We start from the raw sequence: 14,062 nt of genomic DNA, 5'->3' as shown, positions 1-14,062 counted from the left end.
TAACTTTTAAATTTTTTAAAAGCTTTCTTCTGCTTCCTCCACGGTAGTTTTTTCTTGCACCTTCCTTTTATTTGGATGTCCATCTTTCCAGTGGGAAGTTTCCGTCCTTTCTCCAGAACGAGAAGACACCAGACAGGAGGCTGTGGACATGAGCAGGGGCTCCTGCCAGACTCAGGGGAGGCTCACTGTGGGGAGCAGACTGGGGTCTCTGCCTCTTGTCCTGGGCTCGTCTGTTTCCCGCGGTGGGGGTGTGCCCCAGATCTCCAGCTTCCTGGGCCCTAGGCTGGGTCTCCCACCAGCCCTCCTGTCGGTCCCGCCTGGCGTCTGTGGCCCTCAGCCTCACCCTCCCCTGAGCCTCCAGACCCCATGGGCGTGGGGAACGCTGCATTGCTAGGGCAGAGGATTTTGGAAAGGGCTAAACAGGTTATTTTACAGACTTTTAAACCATCTACTACACCCTATCTTCAGGGTATCTGCTTAATCCAATTCCTGGGATGCTGGGGCATAAATCACTAGCTCTTTGTTGGATGTATTTCTAGACACTAGTGTAGTGACTGAACACGTGGTGTCTGGGGCCACCCATGGGAACCCTAGTTCCATCACCTCCTAGCTGGTGAGCTTGGGCAAGTTACTCAGCCTCTTTGTACCTCAGTTTCTCCATCTGCAAAATGGGGATGATACAACTACCCTACAATGGCTCCTAGTGAGGCCAGCACACAACCCACAGCCCAGATCTGGCCCACAACCTGTGTCTGCGTGGCCTGTGAGCTGAGAATGATTTTTACATTTTTAAAAGGTTGAAAAAACTCAAAGAAGAACATGAGACAAAACTGTTAAGAGGCCCACAAAGCCTAAGATGGTTCCTATCTGGCCTTTTACAGATCGTAAAAGCCTGGCTTTCAGGGCGATTGCATCAACTGAGTTAATGCAGCTAAAGTACTAGAGCAAAATAAAGCCACTCTTCCCTTTATTCCTCAGTTTGGAGATGTTTACTTTCACACGTGTGATGAAGTCCATAGCGTATCGACAGCACTTAGAGCCGCTGAGCCCACACGAGAGCCCAAAGGGCTCAGTTAATAGAACAGACACCCCAGCTTTTAGAGGTCAGAGAACAAGGGGGATATTATCAAAATACCAAGAAGAGGCGTTATACAAAGTAGAAGAATCAGGAGAACGTAGACTACGGGAAACTAAGTTTTAAGAAGCATTTCAGAAAGAGGCAGTGACCTGCAGCTGCTGGCTGGCTAGTAACACGAGGCCTCAGTCTCCACGGGTCCTGGTGACACAGTGAGCTCGCCTAGTGGGATGATGGACAGAAAACTTCTCAACATTTCAGAGAAAACAGGAGTTAAGGACCATGAGGACAGACAACTCTGAGGAATTCTGCCACAGTGTGAGGGCAATTTCAGAGGATTTTGAAAGACAAGCCCTACAAGGGACCGCAGGCTGGCAGGAGAGGCCCACGTGCTGTAGGTGAATGTGACGGGGACCCACGGAGCCTTCTGCCGGCTTGGACACCTCTCATGTTTTCCACTGAAGTAAGAGGCAGGGCAAGCAACTCAGCACACCTCGCCCGCCGCCTGTTTCTGTGCAGCACACTAGCCAACGATGACTTTTTTACATTTTTTAATGGTTCAGAAATTAATTTAAAATATTTTGTGACATAAGAAGTTTAAATTTCAGTGTCCACAACTAAAGTCTTATTGGAACACAGCCATGCCTTTGCAGCTGCGTATCCTCCAGGGCAGCTTAGATGCACAGGGTGGTCCGGCCTCTCCCAGCAGCGGGCAGGCAGTGCTTCATGTGCTGGGTGTATTGCTCGTGCCCCCGTGTCACGTATTTATTTTTTTTTTACCAGTGCAAACCCACCACGTTGAAACAAAACGTTCTCCAGATGTCACGCCACATCACTGTTATTGAATTACAGGGCGTTTGTTGTGCTGCTTTTGCAAAGACCCCCAGCTGTGCTGAAGGAATGCGATATGCACAACACGACCAGACCGGGGCTCCATCCCGGGGTTTCCAACTTACAAGACAGCGACGGTCAGAAAGCTAGAAAACGCGATGGAATACCTCATTCCAGCAGGCAACCAAAGTCAGTTTCCAAGTGGCTCATCCGTCGGCCAGGTGCGCATTTATGGAGCAAATCAAATCATCTGATTGCAGCAGCCACAGAAATGTATCCAGAGAAAACAAGCTCAGCCTTTTGGCAAAAGAGTAGCTCAGAGTTGAAGAGTCAAAAACTGAAAAATGAGGCAAATGTTTTCAAGTGCTTTTCCTCAGCTCTTGAAGAGTGAAAAGATTTTTTACCCAAATGGCTTAGCTGTCTCTCCAAGAAGTCAATGCCGAGTCTGAAGGGACTGAAGACTGGCCTCCATGATTTGCCTGTAGGTGACAACTACAGACAAGAATGTCTTCGAACAAGCTGACGCAACACTCACTCAAGAAAACCTGAAAGCGGCATCTGGAAAGATGTGACTAACGGTGCAAAAACGCGCGTGGAGTAGAAGCCGCCCTCGTTGAAATGGAAGTGTTCAGGGGGTTATCCGCTCACCAGCGGGCCCTGAGGTGAACATTGAGCCAGAGGTGTCAGGGGAAGCCCCTCGCGGGGACTCTCCCGCCATCAGTTCTGGGTGTTGGGTCACAGGCCACACGCAGTCCACGGACAGGCGGCCCCTGGGCCGAACAGGCAGAACGGCACCCAACCACTGTCACGGGAAATCAGCGGTTGTTGCAGGCTTGATGAAGTTCCCGAATAAAGTCAACCTAAAATGACGAGCGCTGGGCGTACCGCCCTGCGCCCCCATGGCACGTATTTATTTCTTACCAGTGCAGACCCACCACATCAAAACACAGTGTTCTCCAAGGCAGTGCTTGTACACAAAACACACTGCAGTTACTTCCAGCAACAAACGCTGCCTGAATCCCAAGTAACGTCACTTCTCAGGCTGTCCCAAGTGAGAGCAGCAGCACCTCGGTTCCCACACACGTTTCCCACACACATAGAGCAGGGATATCTTCCAAGCTCAAACGACAGCTCCAGCAGTGTTTTTCAAAGACCAATGCAATTGTAAAGGAAAATTCCGTTTCAAATTGTACTTAGCTTTTGCAACTGAGGAGATTCTCTCTAATCTTCACTTGGAAGTGATGAATCTGCAACATAATGACTTGCTAAGAGGCAAACATCAAATTGGTATCAAAATCTGGGAAGTTGTACAAACGCCTCCCAAGTGAGAAACGTGCTTAATTAAATCCCTGGGCTCCGGGACTGAGAGCAACATGTGGCCGTACTTACGTCTGAAAACACATTTTCCAAAGAGAAATACATAAGAGCTAAGAGATGAACACTTGCAATCGGTTCTGATGACAGGGAAGCCTTCCATCCTCCTCGCTGTAGCTGCGGATTAGGAAATGTTGTACTCAATTATTATACTTCGAATTTGGTCAGCAGAAACCCTGTGGAAATGTGTTTTCTCTTGCAAATGCCCACAGACCATGCTTCACGTTGTCTCGAATATTGACTCTGGCCCTTTATGTGCATTTGCTGACCCCTGAGCTTCAGTACGGGGGAAAGTGTTAGATTTGAGGAGAGAGGAAAAGGTCTGAAGATAATTGAGGAGAAACAGTGGGTGGCCAGGGCAGCGGGTGAGGGGCAGGCAGGGCACCTGCTCCAGGGCTGGCGGTCCGTGGCCCCCAAGTCCATCTGCCTACCTTCCAGAATTCTGCTGCTGCTCAGCCTTTACTCTGGCCTTGGTAGATGCTTACGCGACATTCCTTCTATCAGTGGAAGCAGTTCCTGGATGGCCGGCGTCGAGCAGAACAGGAAGTGGACAGCAGAGGGGTGAAGGGGCACTCAGACCCGGGGAAGATCTGAACTGGGCTCACAGCTGCACCACTCACCGAGCTTTACTTGGAGACCATATCAACAATGCCTCATGGGCTTTCCCACAGAAAGCACTCCAGCAACTATTCATCTCATTCCCACAGCCACCCTGGAAGAAAAAAAAACCTCAAACTTATGGGAATAGGCAGACAAAATGTCCATCTCCAATGAGCCGGGCGGCCACTTAGTTACGGCGAAACGAAAAGCTTATGTGTTCACAATTCGCTGCAGCTCGATGTAGGTGAAACTAAGAAAGTGGGACTGAAAACAAAACAAAAGGCTCCCATTAACAGCGAGTCCTTCCACGGATATATGGCTTCTCTCAGTGAGTTTCCTACAGAGGGTCTTTCAAACTCTGACCCAAAAGCATATTTCAGTACACAAGTACAGAACAACTTTCATGAGAAAAATGCCCGTATTAAGTTCTATTCTGTTCAATTCTATTTCATTTTTAAAAAAAAATGTTTGTGGCAGATATTTTAAAATAAATTTATTTATTTATGTTTCACTGCGTTGGGTCTTCATTGCTGCACGTGGGCTTTCTCTAGTTGCGGCGAGTGGGGGCTGCTCTTCATTGCGGTGTGCAGGCTTCTCATTGCAGTGGCTTCTCTTGTGGAGCACGGGCTCTAGGCAGACGGGCTTCAGTAGCTGTGGCTCGAAGGCTCTAGAGCGCAGGCCCAGTAGTTGTGGCGCACGGGCTTAGTTGCTCCACAGCACGTGGGATCGTCCCAGACCAGGGCTTGAACCCGTGTCCCCTGAATTGGAAGGCGGCTTCTTAACTACTGGACCACCAGGGAAGTCCCAAAAATTTGCATTTTTAACAAACTTCACAAGTGATTTTTAAGTGTTTCTATTTTGATCACGACTACAAATCATCAAGACGTACATCCCAACCCCTTGGCCGTCACAAACGGAAGGTTACAGGAGCTCAAGCAGCACCAGCGATCGCAGCGCAAATCGGACTGACACACACAAAGCATCCAGGAGACTAGCGTCAAAGGCGAACCAAAAAGCAGGCATCATTTCATGGATCGTAGGTCATGCTCCCCATGGTTCACTTTCAAGGTGCTTGAATGTTAAGGTACTTACAATCAATAATTCACTCAGGGCTTCCCTGGTGGCACAATGGTTGAGAGTCCACCTGCCGATGCAGAGGATGCGGGTTCGTGCGCCGGTCCAGGAAGATCCCACGTGCCGCGGAGTGGCTGGGCCCGTGAGCCATGGCCGCTGAGCCTGCGCGTCCGGAGCCTGTGCTCCGCAATGGGAGAGGCCACAACAGTGAGAGAGAGGCCCGCGTACCCCCCCCCCCACACACAAAAATGCTCAGAGGAACTACATTAAAAATACTTATGATCTATCAATGCAAAGGTAGAATATAAATGTAATTGTATTTATATACAAATCACATGAACATATGCATAAGGACCAGATGGAGGAAATATTGATATGCCAAGAGGGTGAGGTTTCAGATATATTTGTTGTATTAAAATGTTTCCCCTTTATTATAACAATTTAATATTCTTTACTGCTTTTACAAAATAATCTTACCCAAAATATTTTTTTTAAATCTAAAGCAGAATATTTACCAAAAACAATGAGAATTGTCCAAAATAAAAAAAAATAAAATAAAAATTCACTCAACATTTATGACCACCTAATGTATGCTGGGAGCTTCTCCAGGTGCTCGGGACAGAGCAGGGAAGCACACTTGCCCCAGCCCGTGACCTTACCTTCTGGTGAAACACCTGCTCCTGCAGCATGGCGCCCGTGACCGTGGCCAGTGGTGCGGCCCTGCCCTATCCGGGCAGTCGGTGCCCACTCTCCCTCTGCAGGATGGGAAGCAGGGGGCACAGTACAGAGACCTGGCCTGCACTCAGGACTGGAGAGCTGGGCTCACTAAGAGCAGGGGCTTGATAAGTTACTAGACCTGTGTATTAAACTTATTTCATCGTACAAGTGATTGTGCTCAATAAGGCCCATGGCCCCATCTTATTCTGACATTCCATCACACTTTCACTTCTCCCCAACTAGACTAAGTCTTTGAGGAGAGGCACTGTGCTCCCAGTACCTGGCTTAGGGTACCTGAGAGAACCATCACCCGAGTGTTTGTTGAATGAATAAACAATGGCTCCAGGAAACAACAGCAGCCACTCAGAAAGCCCTATCACATTTATGTAGAACAGTCATGCTACAAATACTGAGGCAAACAGGAAAGTAAAAGAAAGCAGTTGTTCTTAAGTCTCAGCATGCAATAATGGCTCTACACCTGCCATTTTATTTATGGCTGTTCTAAGCGTTCCTTGCATTTTCCTTTCAACTGAATACACAGATTTTACAGTAAGCCTTCAGTTACCTCTACCCAAACTAAACGATACAAGAGAGAAAAAATACTAGATGTTTTATTGAAGGAAAATACTAGATCTGCCACTAGTTTTATTACAGGCTTGCAATTCCTCATCAGCAAGTCTGAGATCCAAGAAGTTTGAAAATCTAGCTTTTTGTGCTTGTGACAAAAGCCGAGCTAAGCCATGCAAAACTTTCTGTGGCCGCACACCGCTCACCCCGTCACTACCGATACCTGATTTATCGCTGAGGAGATACTGATTACAGGGTGTTGCCCCGAGCCCACTGAGGGTCCTATGTAACCTACAAGCACACGTTATTTTTGAAAAAGAAAATTCTGAATTCTAAACCCCCAAGAATTTCTGCTAAGGGACTACAGTATACTTACAGTCGTATAGAGACAAAAAGCAACTGAAGCCTGGTGCTGTACACTACTGCCATCTGCTGACGGCAGTTTAGAAGTACAAATACGTAATCAAAATGGAAACGTTTCATCTGCTCATAGGGTTACGAACAGCGACACCGGTGATTTAAAATAAATTTGAGATTCTATTTTTTTCAAAAGCAATTGCTATGAAATACATCCTCAGTGGCTGAAGTTCTTTTAAATTTCTATAATGTATTGGACCTCGTACGTTCCATCCACATCACATAACCTAGAAGCGGAATTATCTTAATTCAATGTGGTTTCATACTTTTCAGTATCATCTCTAACTCATGTTCTAGCGACCCCTTTGGGTGCTATTACAAGTTAGTCTGAAAGCCAGAGGTGAGGACTGATGCCACCAAAATGGAACCATTAAAATAACCAGAAATTGCTCCACTGACCATTTCTTACAGAGCCATAAGCAATGTCAAGGTTACAGGAATCTAAATAAACCACAGGTGGTGCAAATTCTATGAAAACTACTCTAGACCATAATAGCCTTTTAGGGTATTTCTGAGTGTCCACAATCTTGTCTGTTTTAAACTATTATGGATACATTCCCTACGTGTTCCCTAGGAGTTAAATAACCATACAAGTATATCTTGTTTACCCTCATAATTGTAACCTTTGGAACACTGCTGTCTTAATCTTTTATTTTCTCTCCCTCCCTAACTACCATGGTTGGGCAGTAGCTCTTTAGCACAGGGGAAATATGAAACAAAGATTTGTTGTTTAGATTTTGGGATAGTGAATTTTCATGTGCTGAGTTTACCTCTGAGGAGTTATCCAACGATACAAAGACCTCCGTTGGTATACCCACAGGATCTGTGGACCCCCTCCGGTTCTATTCCTAATATGTACTTTATTTACAGATTAAATCTTAGTTTCTCTTTGGTTCTTTTTTCTCAAAAGGTCTAAATTCATGGATTGTTTAACTCAGTAATCAATTAGGACATTATATGTCCAGATATTAAGAACAACTTTCTCTTGTCCAGTTCATTGTAAGGCAGGGGATTACAGCAACTTATTTGGGGTACCCCTCTAAGTAAATACCCTCTAGGTATTTTGGGGTACCTAGCTTCTAAGTAAAGAGGGGAAAAAAAGTACAAATTGAGACAGCATTTTAAGTGTTTCTACTCTCAGATCCAGACTGACACAATTAACCTGTTCTGGTCATCAACTTCTAAATTTATAAGATTTTGTTACGTGGTATCATTTTCAAGCATGATATACCCAGAAACGACAAAAAAAGTACTTAATACAGGAAAACAACATTAACAATGGTCTATTCCTAAGAACACAGTAGAATGGAAAAATTAAAATCCAAAGAGCTTCTCTAAAAATGAGTAAGGGGCTCATTAAGGGGGAAAATTCAACAGTATTGTAATTTCGTTAAAGAAACTTATTCTTTAAAAATATTTTCATGCACACTTTCACGACTGCGTTGTTTGAGGGGGTAAGGAGATGATCCTACAGGCAGGGTCCACTCAGAACATAAGTTATATGCGTATAACAATACATTTTGGAAATAACTGGCAAAATAAAAGTGTAAATTTTCATAGTGGTTTAAGACTGCAAGACATTTAAGATCTCAGATTAAAGGGACCGATTAAATTAGAGTAGTACAGACCAAAACTGTGCGATGTTACCACTTCTGCGTCACTGTGACCCTAACACGGTGCACTCCTAACCACCACAACCACAAAGCAGTCGCCCAGGACAGAGGGAAACCCCATCAGAAAACAGTGACAGAAGTCTGAACGCACAGCACAACACACACCCTCTCCCTATCTCAGTGTGTGCAATCCACTGGTAACAACTCCACGCAGTAGGAGAGAAAGAAACATGAACTACTATTCAAACAGAAAGTATTTTTATGGCCAAAAGAAGAGTTGAGCTTCTTGCCTAGAAAAGTCCTTTAATATCTTACATTACCCAATACAGTTAAAAGTCTTAAAAAAAAAAAAAGAAAAAAAAAAAGCAAAGTGTTAATGAAGATTCAATTTATCATGGGAAATTCACTTTTCTCAATATGGATTAAAAACTTTTGTATTGATTCATTTTAAACGGCAAAATCTTCAGAACAGAAAAATATAGCATCTCCAACAGACATCTAAAGGCAACAATATTATATTTACAGGATGCCGTCATCAGAAATCACTAAGCAGCAGAAAGAAACTATCATTTCACTACCCTTTTCTCAGCAGTCATCTAGGACCACACAAACTAAGGAGATTCAGGAACTAACGAAACATATTCTAGATGAAGCAAGTTTCACAGAACAAACAATTCTCATAAAATAGTATTATTTTTTTCTCCCCCCCCCAAGAGTCAAGTTAACCAATCGTTGGATTGCAATCAAGACAAAGACAAGAGCTCTAAATCCTTAATCATATCAATATCAAAACTATGTAGACACTTCTGTTTAGAAAAGCCAAAATGTACAATAAAGGAAATGAAAATAGCAAGACAAGGTGCTATTAATAGTGGGATCATAGCAGAAATGTAGGGTATTTGGTAAAATATACATTAAGTGACATTTGGGGAAAACTTTATTGCTCTTGATGGAATATAGCACCAGTTCAAAGAATAAAAGATGGTTAGGATTAATCACCTTTAATCAACAATATGCGTTTATATGAAAAGTGCTTAAAGCAGTAGTTCTGGAAAAAGGTGAGGATGAGAAATGTTTTGTATTATATATTTTAAATATGTTAACTACTTCATTAAACAGACAACAAGCAATCTATACCTATTTAAGTGTATGAGATTTGCTACTGTCAGTCTGATTATCAAATCCAGAAATACAAAATCAATTAAGGGACAGAAACGTTAATCAAACTTATAAAACAAGTTAGAACATTAAAAAGTAATTTTTATGCCAAAAATATTTGTTAATTATTGCTTAAATATACAGCTGATTACACTCGTGAAATTCTCCAAATCATAAATGAGAAGATTTCTTCTGAATGCTAACATTTACCCCAAGGAAGAGAGGAATATTTAAGGGGTGTGTAGACATTGCTTAACCACTGTGGAAAATAGCCCAGTTTCCCCCAAACAGTTTTAGTGACGAACATCACTGTGGTGGCTGAGGAACTGGAAGCAAGACTACATGAGCACACTCAAGCTCTGTGAAGTCAGCCAAAGGAGTTCTTCATGATAACTGCAGCCGCCACTTCCTCGGCCTTTTAGAAGGCAGGATTTTATGTAAACTTCTTGTTCTAAAAGAAAAGGTCTGAATGGATAAATCGCTATGCAGAAGTACAAAGTTTTTTAATGCAATCTTCTGTAAGAAGTAATTAAAATGTAAAAGCCAAACAATCTAACATCGAACGTAATTTCCTTCAAGATACACTTTATCCATCAGCCTGCACCGTCAGTCACTGCCCTGCTAACCCTCATAGTGAAACGGGTGCTATCTCACTTAAACTAGCCCGACTTTCCGTGACAACAGTCTCAGGAGTGGCATTTTTAAATACCCAGCGTGTGCATCAGTCATATTTGAGGGCAGGCACAAGAATTCTCATGAAGTTGGTGAAGCTGTGGAGTACCACCACCACCTGGGGATGGAAACATGACCTGTATCTTCAAGGGGAGAGAAAAACCAAACGCTTATAAATGAAGGGGATTTGGGATACTTAGGGTTGACACAGAAAACAGAATTTTATATTTTCATCATTTTTGCAAAGAAAATGTCTCCATGATCATGTTATCAACATCATTCTTTATATATGTGTGTGTATACACATATGTACATATACACACACATATATATAAGTATACATACATAATTATTATTGTTTGGGGTGATGCAGAAAGCCACAAATGAGAAAAGGACACTAAGGTTTTAATAAGGGGAACAAAAAGTTCTGTTCACCAGTATAGATTCACATTACAGTACACCAGTATCGACAGCATTTTCTTGTCTATTTTTGGTACAGAAGATGGTATCTCTCTACATAACCTGGTAAGGCTTCAGTAACTAAAGCATAAAACAAACAAAACCCCCGCAAAAAAACAAAACAAAAAACCCAGCCTATTAGTTTACAGTTTATTTTAAAAATTCTGAAAGACACTGCAAGTTCTAAACTTTTAGTAGGTGCTCCCCACACACAACCATCTTGTCAAGAACCCAGCAGAAGAGCCCCCTCTCCAGGAAGCTTTGCAACAGCAGAGGTGTGCAATATGGGCGTTTCTCACTACAAGAAAAAATTATACGTGGCACATTCTCATTCATATCTTGTAATGTAAAAAGTTACAAACATACCTAATCAAATAAATAATAATAAAAAAAGAATTTGAATGTATTTGTAAGTATCCTAAAACCACTACATAGAATAATGGCAACTTTCACTCACAGATTATTTACAAGGTAATACCCAGTGTGGGTACACTGCTACAAAACTCAAAACAGAAGGAGTAAACTTGAAATGTTTTCCATAGTAAAGATCTAGCAGCATGACTATCTAATGCTGTTTTCTCCCGATTGCTTCTAAAACGTTCCTTTTTACTCTGTGTCTTCGTCCAGTTCATAATTGTCTTTATCATAAATATCTTTTACTAAAAGAACCCGTACGAGCATATTTTCCAAGGTGTTTCGGTCCAACGAAGCAGACGTGTACCAGACAGGGCTGTCTGCAGAGCTAGAGCGTTCTGGTTGCAAATAGAAAACATCCATTCTCTGATTAAGATTCTGTGGACTTCAGGAGAAAGGAGAAAGTCCATGTCACAGTATGTACACGAAATTCCTCACAACTTTCTTCTTTTCTTTCAAGAATAATTCTGCTACCATTAACCACATTACATGGGCAGACCACATGCATAATTACCTACATTAAATATTCTATCACTGAGATATTCTAAAAGTTAATTTCTACAATAAAAGATTATTTTCCCACTATAATTTCTGTATTTCACTGAATCCAAGACACCATCGATAGAAACATTATTTTTAATCATTATTTTAATACTGCCATTAAACAAGTAAAGCACTGCCAATTATAATTTCAAGATGCATCAGTTATAATATGCATCCCAGTTTCAGAGACAGTATAAAATGTGAGAAATGTGTCTTAGAATTGATGAAATACAGTAAAACATAAAATAAAAATACTTAACAGCGTTACACAAAAGAAATAATTTTTAAAATAAGATAATACTGAGATAGGAATTTCCAACTAATAAATAGTTACTACCATTGGAAGATCCAGATACTGGTGCAGGGCCACCCAAAACTATCGTCAGAAATATTAATTATTAAAAATAATCATCCTATAGGTGACATTACTGCTTTTATGGTTCTTGAGAGTTAACCTGGAGAAAATTTATAAAAACAATTTACAAAACTGTTTACATAAGAAAATACATTCTGAGTTCATGCTTGCCTTTTAAAAATTACAGAGTGCATACTTAAAATAATGAACAAGCATAAAATAATTTGTGGTCTCCAAAAATGTCACTGGTTTAAAATATTTTAAACGCCTGTTGGTACCCGCGGGAGAAAGCAGTGGTGCAGTTGGAACGCACAGGGCCCTGAGAAGACGCTGCGCCCTGCCGACACCTCAGGGATCTCCCTCCAGAACCGAGGACTCGCCTCTCTCCACCTTCTCACCAGGGCGTCACTGGGACCCAGGCCCAGGCAGGACTGCTCTCTGCTTGCCACAGCAGAGCTGGCTGCAACAGAGACACCACAGCCCAAAAAGCCTAAGACATGTACTGTCTGACCCTCTACAAGTACAGCAGTCATTTCGTTAGCAGAGAGCGATTTCTTAACATGTGCTTAAAACATGAAGTATAAGCTGGGTATTTTATAATAACAGGACTAAAAACGTTATAACTGAAAGGACTTCATAAGTGAGAAAAGAGAGAAATCTAAAAAAAAGGACCAAGGAAAAAAATGTCACCTCTTGGTGACATAAATTCACAGCAACTAACTGTTACTACCATTTAAAAAAATCAAATGTCATTAACACTTACCTTTTAGACAAGTAGCATTCAAACATTTTCACAGGACATCTAGAAGGATTGGCTGTATTTTCAATTTGTTCAAATACTGGCTCATCATCTTCATGTTTTCTTTTTCCAGTAGTAATTTTATCTTAAGAAATAAAAATCACATAAACTTTCTAAGACTAACCTTGAAGAAAGGTGACACTATTCACTCTGATCACTCCCAGTATCTCTTACACCAAAGAACGGGACCAGGTGTGCTTCAGAGCTCTCAACTGTGGCTTCTGGTAATTCCTAATTTTAAGACAACATAGGCTGTCTTATCTTATGAAAATGACAGTCCTTAGGTTCTTAACAAGTGACCAGGTGGTCTTTAGTAAGGCAAGGAGTGGCAGTCCCTGCCACAGACAATCCCAAAACGAAAACCTGTTACACTACCTTCATTATCTGTTCCACATAAGGAAGACACTTGGTATCGAAGACATGCTTTATTTTCCATTGTTAAAGGGTTTTTTTTCCAATGCCTAAACACAGTGCCAAAGGAAAGCCTTAAGTGCTGTTCCACTGTTTTCAGGCCAAAATACTTAGTGTTAAAGTAGAACAGGGTATTCAGAAGAGCTACTGGAGAGTGTGATCCTAGCTGTTTTATCCTCCAGAGATAATCTTCTTCAACTCGAGAAAATATTGACCCTTAAATAGAGAGAAAGATTTTTAAAGAATTACAATAAACAGTTTTCATGTAACCAGCTAGAAACAGATAGAAGTTAATTCAAGAACAAACCTAGTCCAATCCTCCATTCACTCCAGATCAACTGGAATGAATTTCAGAATCACCTATGCGGCTCTGAAACAACACAGAGCCGGGAAACACAACAGACTACACAGCTAGCACCCCCGGGGTCAGGCCTGGAGTCTGCTCCTGGTCTTCCAGAGGACAAGCAGACCATGGTCAGAAGGGAATTTTACATCTGCAGAAATCCTGAAAAAAAATAGGTGATTTCCATTCAAACAAGTTTTCTTTATACAACTAAAACAGAGGTTTCTTAGAGAAATTTACGTCAGAATCTCAACTGGAGGGCTTAAGAAATGAGCATCCAGTTTCTTACTCCAAAGAAAGTGGGTCACGTTTATTACAAAGTTCTTCATAAACACTAGCTATCAACCACATTCATTTCTAATTCAACGAAAGACGGACCGATGCGTCCGTGAATAAGTGCTCTCTCATTTAAATTATTTCCTAATTATCTTTAGTACACTTTCTATAAACACAGAAAATCCCAGCAGCAAGTGGGCGACATTTTATTTAAAGGAGCATTACCATCTGGAAGTATGCTTGGTTGCCAACTTCGGAGTATTTTATTCAATTCTTGCTCAAATGTCTGGAATCCTGGATCAATAAATATGTTGTCTTTTCGATTACTACCATACAAGTACTACAAAAAAAAAAAAAAAACTTG

The 14,062-nt window shown here is 41.9% G+C and overlaps 1 protein-coding gene across 4 annotated transcripts in view; it reads right to left on the bottom strand.

The window, feature by feature from the left end:
• Nucleotides 1-5,986: 5,986 nt before the first annotated feature.
• LOC132413534 (zinc finger MYM-type protein 2) overlaps nucleotides 5,987-14,062 on the bottom strand; it is a 93,277-nt gene continuing 85,201 nt past the window's right edge. For 3 of the 4 annotated variants that reach the window (XM_059995580.1, XM_059995576.1, XM_059995577.1), the window contains 4 exons: nucleotides 13,924-14,038; nucleotides 13,044-13,295; nucleotides 12,633-12,753; nucleotides 5,987-11,356 (listed from right to left, as the gene is read on the bottom strand). In XM_059995580.1, the coding sequence (XP_059851563.1) occupies nucleotides 11,164-11,356; nucleotides 12,633-12,753; nucleotides 13,044-13,295; nucleotides 13,924-14,038 (681 nt within the window). In that variant the 3' untranslated portion in view covers nucleotides 5,987-11,163. The other variant, XM_059995578.1, reaches the window with a different exon arrangement.

The sequence above is a fragment of the Delphinus delphis genome, chromosome 18 (assembly GCF_949987515.2).
Source record: "Delphinus delphis chromosome 18, mDelDel1.2, whole genome shotgun sequence".
Classification (NCBI taxonomy): domain Eukaryota; kingdom Metazoa; phylum Chordata; class Mammalia; order Artiodactyla; family Delphinidae; genus Delphinus; species Delphinus delphis.
The sequence above is the reverse complement of the archived record's forward strand: the minus strand, read 5'-3'. Positions and strand labels throughout refer to the sequence as shown.